General features: G+C 48.2%; 1 protein-coding gene across 4 annotated transcripts in view; it reads right to left on the bottom strand.

The window, feature by feature from the left end:
- HPRT1 (hypoxanthine phosphoribosyltransferase 1) overlaps nucleotides 1-3,784 on the bottom strand; it is a 17,495-nt gene extending 13,711 nt beyond the window's left edge. The window contains exons 1-2 of one of the 4 annotated variants that reach the window (XM_017818026.1): nucleotides 3,731-3,784; nucleotides 1,296-1,402 (exon numbers count right to left, since the gene is read on the bottom strand). In XM_017818026.1, coding sequence (XP_017673515.1) covers nucleotides 1,296-1,402; nucleotides 3,731-3,769 — 146 coding nt within the window. In that variant the 5' untranslated portion in view covers nucleotides 3,770-3,784. Of the gene's footprint in view, nucleotides 1-1,295; nucleotides 1,403-1,493; nucleotides 1,536-1,706; nucleotides 1,758-3,347; nucleotides 3,447-3,730 lie in introns of those variants that run through there. The other 3 variants (XM_017818046.1, XM_017818035.1, XM_017818055.1) reach the window with 3 other exon arrangements.
- Nucleotides 3,785-8,904: the final 5,120 nt, after the last annotated feature.

Genomic DNA, 8,904 nt, shown 5'->3' with positions numbered 1-8,904 from the left:
GGTCAACTAAGTTTTGCTGTTCAAGGTTAATCCAACAATAGTGCTGCCAAATGACTTTGTTTTCATACGTCACACTCAGCCAAAGCAAATTTTAACCCCTTGAAACTGTTTGGCTGTCAGATATGAGACACAAAGGTGTGTTTCTCCTTCCAAAGACAGGTTCAGCTTCCATGCAAAGAGCAACATAACACAACCCAAAAGGCAGCACCCCTTACTGAGGAGCAAGAAAAGTTTCAAATTTTAAACTAAAGAGTTTATTTGCCAAGTCAGAACGCCAGAAACTTGTCCTGAATGCAGAATACAATACCAACAATGCAGACCAAGAGAACACTGCACTGTTTTTCTGCAATCATTGTCTCTAAATTTATCTTGCAATTTATTTTAGAAAGCATGGTCTGCATTTATTGTGTGCCAGCTGACAGCAGGTTTCTCAGAGAAAGCCAACCATTATAAACTTTGTCAGTTCCTTAATGACAAGTATTTTGTCCAATTTTTTGCTCTATATGGACTTCCAGTGCAAAGTTTTTACAATAATTAAAAATAAATTTTTTAAAAAGGGATGTTCATTGTATCTAGTCAAACAGGACCACGCAAAATCTAGATGCGTTCCTAGTCAAAAGATCTCCTGGAAGATCCCCCCAGTGCCACTCATAAATGGCTTAAATTCACCAAATTTGTTGTTCATTCTCTTAAAGGGAATTAGCAACTATCAAACACAAAATAAAACAAAAATGCCTCGTAGGCTTATGCACTAATTTCTGATCACACAAGATAAAACTTCAGAGCACATTACAGATTTCAGCAACCACAGAAGCAATAGATTTATATTTGTGGAGGATAACGTCTTTCCCAGAAGGTAGGAGAAACTGGGATGTTATTTACCTACCACATGAACATGAGGAAGTTTAAGACGACAAGATTAATAATTTACTTTTATTAATATCTTATAGAAATTCAGGAGACTATAATTGTTTTCAGACTCAACTGGTACAACAAAACGTCTTCTAATTATGTTTTAAGAAAGTAAAACATCAGAGGAACACTGGAAAGAAAGTCATAGGTTGCTACCTACCACGACATTTTGCTTGAGAATTATGACCAATTTTCAAACAACAGCATGACTGAAAATGTACAAACTCTCAGAAGCCAAAAAAAGAGAGTTAATTAGCACTTGCACGTTCTAGTCTCTAATTAAATGTAATCTATTTAGACAGTCACTAGGCAGCGAAATTATCACTGGAAGATTGTTTATTCCTGCGTCATGGAATCAGTGTACTGTCTGAAGTCAAACAAACCTGTCCATGATGAGTCCATGAGGAATATAGACTTTTTCCAAATCATCTGCATAATGTTTAGGTATGCAGAACAAATCCAGGTCGTAGCCTTGTTCATCATCACCAATCTGAAAAGGAAATAAGGTGAGATTTCTAAAGAGCCTTATATAAAGTCCGTGGTGAGACTTTGCGTTATTCAGTAAAAACTATCAAACCCACAACACTCATCAGCCTCTCTGAAAACATCACTCACACTGAACACAAACAAAGTGTAATCTAACAGCTCACAAGGGTTACTTGAAATACCATGAGTTGTTACGCAACGCCCAAGTCCCACAACATTCTCCTGCACCAGAGAGCGGGAAAGTGAAGGTACTTCACCTGAATGAAACTCTATATTCCATTAAAAAAATTACCAAGGAGCTTTTTAACCTCTTTGATTTTCCTAATGTAATGCAAAACCTGCATTTGCAATTAAGCAAGCAGAGGTTCTGACATGGACACCTTCCAAATCTCCACAGCACCCGATCACAACAAAACACATGAGCCAGTGTTCAGGACAAGACAAGACAGCTACGTGAGCACGGCAAGTTATGATGCTGAGAAGCAAGTCTTCTCTGACCACCATCTCCAAAACGGGGAGGTTCGAGATCTTTCAGAATCTGAAATTAAAGCCTTCAGCAACCTGTTCCACATGGACAAACTCCCTGTATGAAATAGCCTGCAACACTGGGAAGTGCATGTTAATTAGGACAAGGGATTAGCAAATGTATATAATGATAGCAAACACTGCTGAGGCTCGAGGCACATTGTCACATCAGGCAGAGCCTTCCCTGAACCTTAACCCTGCTGCAGCTTGAAAATGACAATGTGTTTTTTTAATTCCTTCACTCTCTGGTTATGCAGCTGAACACCAGGACGTGAAAAAGAATTGCAGAGTGAAAACAGAAGCTTGTCACTGACAGTTCACCAGGGCGGGCATTTTAAGTATCCATTTTGGTACAGCTACTTTTGCAGGACTCAATCTTATTTCAGTGCCCGTGCAAGCACTTACCTGGCCAGTGATCAGCCAACTGTTTACATGGGGGTTTTGTTGTGTAACCCCTAATGAGTATTTTACCTGGGGAATTTCATTAGTATTCCAAACTCCCATCCAAAAGTGACCCTGTGTGAGCTGCACACACACATACGGCTCGGGCATGGAGTCCCTGCTCTGGGTCCCTGCAGACCACAGCAGGCTGTTATTTTAAGAAATAAAGCAGGTCCCTCACAAAACTCATGGTATTTTCCTGTGGTTCAGAACCAACGTTGTATCGAGCGTGTCTACTAAACCTTCCTTTCTGCATCTGACAGGGAATGGGCCCTTCCTACAGGTTTTATCGGGTTTTTTTTATGGACTGCAGGGATTTACAGTCGCAACCTCGCGGCCGGCACAGCTCCCGGCCACCAGACACCGCACGCACTTCATCAGCACCGGCACTGGCTTTAAAAAGATTAATAAAAACGAGCACGTAAGCGCCTTAGCAGATGCGGCGATAACGCAAAAAAAAATATAAAGAACATCCCCCGGATGCTGCTCCTCCGGCAGCAGCCCCGGCTCACACACACGTGGGGTCCTCCCGACCGGAGCCTCCCGCACGCCGCGAACAGCAACAGGAATAGGAAGTTGTGCAGCCCTGGGGGAAGTTCATCCACCTTCGCTCCAGAGGCGCCAGCGCCGGCTGTGCCCGCCGCCCCCGGGCTCCAGGTCCCCGGGATCCCACCCCGAGGGACCCGCGGCCCCCGCGGGGAAGGGACGCGCCCGGCCCGGGGCAGCGAGGGCAGGGACGGGCAGCCCCGGGCCCGGCGCTGGCAGGGAGGCCGGGGCTGCCCTCAAGGTGACTCCGGGGAGCGGCGGCGCTGAGGGACGCGACAGACGACACACGACACGACAGCACGGGACACGACACACCACACGACGCGGCACCCCCCGCGGTCCCTCACAGATCTCCGCATTCCGAGCGGCAGGCGGGACCCCCCTCGTCGGCCGGCAGGGCACAGCGGCCCCGGCATCGCCCGTCCCGCCGCACTCACCACGATGCAGGGGCTGGGGGTCGCCATGGAGCGCGGCCCCGCCGGCGGCGGCTGCGGGCGGCTCGGAGCAGCGGCGGCAGAGGCGGCTCGGAGCGGTGGTGGCGGGCAGGGGGAGCGGGAGGCACCGCGCCCGCAGCGGCCCCGGCGCCGCCTCCGCGCCCTCCGCGCTCCCCGCCCTCAACATGGCCGCGGTGCAGCCGCCGCCCTCAGCGTGGCCGTGCGGCCGCCCCGCTGCCCCCGGGGAAGAGCGGGACAGGGGGAGTCCCCCGCCGGAACGGGGCCCTCGGCGGGGCTGTGCCCTTCCCAGCGGGGTGCGGGTGTCCCCCGCGCCGTCCCCCATCCCCTCTCCGGGGTCTTCAGAGTTGGCCCTCCCCTCCACACACCGCGATGTCGGGGTGTTCCCCGTCCCCTCGGGACACCATGGGAGGGTGGCAGTGTCCAGTTCTGGGCCTCTTAATTCGGGAAGGACATTGAGGTGCTGGAGCGGGTCCAGAGAATGGCAACGGAGCTGGTGAAGGGGCTGGAGCACAAGTCTGATGAGGACCAGCCGAAGGAGCTGGGGGTGTTCAGCCTGGAGAAGAGGAGGCTCAGTGGGGACCCTACAACTCCCTGATGGGAGGGTGTAGCCATATGGGGGTCGGGCTCTTCTCCCAGGCAACCAGCGATAGGACAAGGGGATACACTCTTAACCTGTGCCAGGGGAGGTTTTGGTTGGACATCAGGAAGAATTTCTTCACAGAAAGGGTGATTAGACACTGGAATGGGCTGCCTGGGGAGGTGGTGGAGTCACCGTCCCTGGTTAAGAGAAGACCACTTGGAGCCCTGGTCTAGTTGACACGGTGGGGTTTGGTCATAGGTTGGACTTGATCATCTCAGAGGTCTTTTCCAATCTAACTGAGTCTGTGATTCTCTGACTCCCATGCCCATGGGAACAGGGCTGGTAACTGCTGTCATTCCAGAACCAAGGACAGGGATGTGCATCCCTTGGGTGTTCATGTCCATGAAGGGGCTCCGCAGATAGACTCCCCATGCCCATCAGGAACACTCCTCTTGTGCCAAGTGCTGCCCAAGCTCCTCTCCATCACCAGGGAAGGCCTGTCCTCCACTGCAGCTTTATGCACCTTGAAGGAGGAAAGAAATGGGAATGTTTGCATTCCTCCATGTCTTCCTGTCAATCACAGGATTTGGTAGGGTCTCATTCTCCCCAAGTAGAAGAAATCCAGCCCCCCAGCAAAGGCAGCTGAGGGCATGAGGAAAGTACCTCTAAATACCCAACAGACCATGGCACTGGTAGGTTCTGGTGTGTTGGAGCAGTGCCAGCTGTCAGGGCCCTGGGCAGGGCAGGGCACTCAAACAAGCTGGCAGTGTTGTGTCAGGACAGTTGTGATAACCAGCTGTCATGCTCCAGGCCTCCAGCAGCTGATCATTTGCCAGGGTCAAATATACATAAGTCATATATTGTGGGATTTTTCTCCTCTGCTTCTCTTTGCAGGGTTAGTGTGCTCACAGCACATGGCTCTGACATGGTGCAGGGAACCCTTTGCAGAGGCCACTCCACATATGACAGAGCAGGGAACTGACTTAAAAGTGAGCCTCAGTTGGTGATAGCTGTGCCTTTTGACCAGGCAAAGACAGTAGTGACAGGTACCACTTTCCCACACACAGTAGGACCTCCCTGCATGGGGTGGATAAGAAGATCATTTTCCTTTTCCTCTAAGATAAGGCTGAACTGTGCCTGTAAATGCTGTCCATATCTGTAATTGTCTGAATGAAAAATCTGATCCTGAGGTAAAATAATAGGAAAGCATGGAAAGGCCTGGATAACTCCAGTGGTCTCAAATGGGAGAAAGAAAAAAAAAAGCATTGACTTTTCCTGTAGGTTTGGAGTAAGGACAATGCAACAGTGCAAATGGAAATTCGTGGTTTCTTATACTGTGTATCAGCTGAAGACTTTCCCCTTCTTCCTCTAATGGATGGAAACCAAGTTTTATTTTATGCTGCATAAAATCTTTGTGTCAAGAAAAGGATAATAATTCTTAAAAATAACTTCATTTATAAAGAGCTGTAGCAATCACCCCGATACATACCTACCATTATTGCTGTTGGCTCAGAAAACACAATGCAATCAATTTAATTGCTCCTTTGTATGAAACAAACAATTTGAGCACATGTTAACTAAGCAAATGGGCATGATCCCTACTGAATGCTGCATTGTTGCAGTAAGGTGTTCAGCTACAGTCTGGGAGGGTTAACTCTGGAGTGGGAGGAAGGAGCCTTTATCAAATTGCCTGGAGCAGCAGAATGAAACGCCCTGCAGCTCAGGGATATCAGGAACACATCATAGCTGGATCATTTCCAGAAGGCCAAGAAGAACAGCAGCTGCCCTGTCAAGTCCAGGGAGAGCCTGACATTAGTGGGCAGTGGGCAATATCTATCGAGAGACTCTGCAACCACAGAAGTGTTTCAGGATCCAATTTTATTTTAGTTACTGAAGACATTTCTCATTAATGACCAAAATCAATTTCTGCCATTAAAAGTAGCATCCAACAGCATCCCTCTGATGGCAGGGAGGAGTTGTTGGCTTGCCTTCTGTGCAGTTTATCCCCAGCAGACAAAACCATTAGTCCTGTTTTGCCCTTCTGAGTGAGCAATTTCTTTGTTCCTCCTGCCAAATAGCACATTCCTGGATCCAAAGCATTCCTGGTCTTGCTGGCACCCCATTATGGAGGGAAAAACAGATTTACAAAAGCAGAAATATTTGCTGATATTACAGGAAGTTGGTTAGCTGAGATCAGCACCAGATTTAGTAGATGACCAGTTTTGTCTTGCTGGTACAGGGCCACTGAGGTTTGCAGTGCAGGGTGAGGGGGCTCAGAGGTATCTGGGAGCTGCACATTTTCTGGCTAGATGATACATAAGGTGGGAAAGCCAGCGTTCTGATTTCTCTGGTATGCATAGCTTCTTACAAGGAAAAATAATTTAATAAATGTGGTTTGTGTCTGAGTAGATTCTTGATTTCATAATTATTTTGTTCTCTGTTGCCAGCCAGGCGTATCTCAGTGCTCAGGCCCAGTGAACCATGGCCTGTGTGAGCACCAGTTGTAAATAACTTTGTTAACAGACTTTTAGAAACCTTTTCTGGCAACCACATGCCCCCCCCCAGTGGTGGGGTACCTGGGGGTAATAAGTGAGCAGTCATTCTTTGGAAGCACCTGAAATAGTGTCCTCTGGGTCAGCTCTTCAGGTCAGTGCCCATTCACCAATCCCCCTCTTCCCCCCATTTTTCCCTACCAGCTTTGCCATTGTTGCTGGGTGACTCAGAGGGAATTAGCAGAATTTATCTGCTGGTTTTGTTTCACAAAACAAGTCTTCTAAAAAAGCAAAGAGCACAAAAAATCTTCAGCAGATTAACTACTGAGACCAGCATAACTCCCTTGTGACCAGAAAATTTGTCTGTGGAGACAGAACAGGTGAAAATGGAGAATTCCAGGCAGATTAACCCAGTCCTGAGATGAGCACCACCATTTTTAGTCAAGAGGAAAACCAAGAAGGAATATCTCATCAGATTATATATAGAGCATCCTCCAAAATGTGAATTTAGCTCACAAGCATCCCATCTACTACATGGCTACAGAGAGATCTCTCCACTCTGACTAGTAATTATAATAGCCTATAATTATTTTTCTAGCCAAATGTTTCAAATGGGAGAGGAAGCCAGATGTACAAAAACATCATTTAAAAAGAGACACACCCTTCCTAAGAAATAGGGAATAGATGTTGTTTGTTGCAAAATACCTATTAAAATAATGTTATTCCTGTTCTCCGTCTTGTTGACTCTTGTAGAAATGTGTCATCAAAGTGATTCTCAGTGGTGACAGTCTCCATGGATTTTGGAAAGTGGTGCCTATCTACGTATTTGCTTCAAGACTGGGATTTCCTGGATGATGAGAGTTTACCAAGATCTCTCTCCCTGCTCGGCTAATAAATGACAATTTACTTACCAAAATAAAATAAGCAAAACCTCTGAACCAATGTACTTCTCTGTAGCTGTAGAGAAGTTCCTTTTTCACTAAAAAGGTTTTCATACTCCAGGACAGGGGTTGGGGGAATTACAGACATTTTGCTCTTTATTCAGTAGCACAAGGAACGGTCAGTGGCACAAGAATTACACAGTTACTACAAAACACTCCGGTGGTTGCTTATCACAAAATCTCAAGCATCCTGAGAACCAACAGCCTGGATTGCTGCACTTTGGGGCCGGTATTTATGGCATTTATCAGCTTTGGTTTGCAAACATCCGTTGTTCAGAATTATCCCAGTGGTGCCGGCTCAGCAGGACCAGACACGCGACAGCGTCTGTCACAACAGCGCGGCGAGGCCGGCGCTTGGCACTCCACACCACAGACACACGGGGTCCTGCCCGGCGGGATTCACCCGGTGCCAGCCGGCTGCTAAGGGCCAGCTCGCCTAAGGGCCTGCAGGAATTTAAACAAGGATTATCTTAAAATGGCAGAAAACAAGCAAAGGCAGATCCTGTCACTGAGGCAGAGCATGGCATAGGCTCAGTGCTGCCAACCCTGAAGCACAGTCCTGTGCCCATGATTTTGAGTAGCCCAAGCCCCATGGCTGGGACTGAGCATGTGGGGTGCCCACCTTCCCCCCAACAGCTCTGAGGCTGCGCTTCCTCGTCTTCCTGCTCAGCAGGGACCTTGTTCCCTGGGCACAGGAGAGCTGTGGGAAGTGGTTTGGATGGAGAAGGCGGCACACCTGAAATCCAGAGACCCACCCAAAGGACATTGTGTTTGTTTGAACCTGTCCTGGCACAAAGGTTGAAGCCTAAGCAACATAACTACCAGAAAAGTTTTTACGTTTTTTTTTTTTTTTTTTTTTTTTTTTTTTTTTTGGAAATAGCTGTTTTTCAAGCTCCACTTGACTCACTGAACAATGTGGCCTGATGGAGTCACTGATTGAGTTGGTAAGAAAAGAGGGTTCTTTCAACAAGACCACAGCTCAGTTCCTGCTGCAGAGCTGCCTCCAGAGCTGCTGCACCAACCCTCTGCTGTGTGTGCACCATCCCTGCTGCCACACGAGGGGAACACCAGTGTTATCAGACGCTGTCACATGGTCCTGCAAACCCTGCATGAGGACACAGTAAAGCCCAGCCTGACCTCCTTTCACTCCTCCCACACCTCCATTGACTGCACGCATGGCCCTTCTCACCCCCAAGGAGTCACCTGAGGCCCCCAGCAAGCCCTTGAAACAGCAAAGCAGAACAAAAAGCAGGGCCGAGGCAGTTACAGCAGATTCCTCCCTTCCCTGTGAAGCAAGGAATAGTGAGAGGTACATTTTCTCCATGCTGGTAACAAGGAAACCTCTTCTGCTCCCCTCATTCAGCAGTACTTGCATCAACAAGACACCTGGGTGACCCAACAGCTTCTATGTGACACATTTCAGTGCAAACCCCACCAAAATGAATGTGACTGATGGCAGCCACCCTATTGGCTTACTCAAAATTAAACAGCCTTTGGGAGAACAGTAGCAGACATTACCACATCAC

The sequence above is a fragment of the Lepidothrix coronata genome, unplaced genomic scaffold, assembly GCF_001604755.1.
Source record: "Lepidothrix coronata isolate B3197 unplaced genomic scaffold, Lepidothrix_coronata-1.0 Scaffold2, whole genome shotgun sequence".
Lineage (NCBI taxonomy): Eukaryota > Metazoa > Chordata > Aves > Passeriformes > Pipridae > Lepidothrix > Lepidothrix coronata.
The sequence above is the reverse complement of the archived record's forward strand: the minus strand, read 5'-3'. Positions and strand labels throughout refer to the sequence as shown.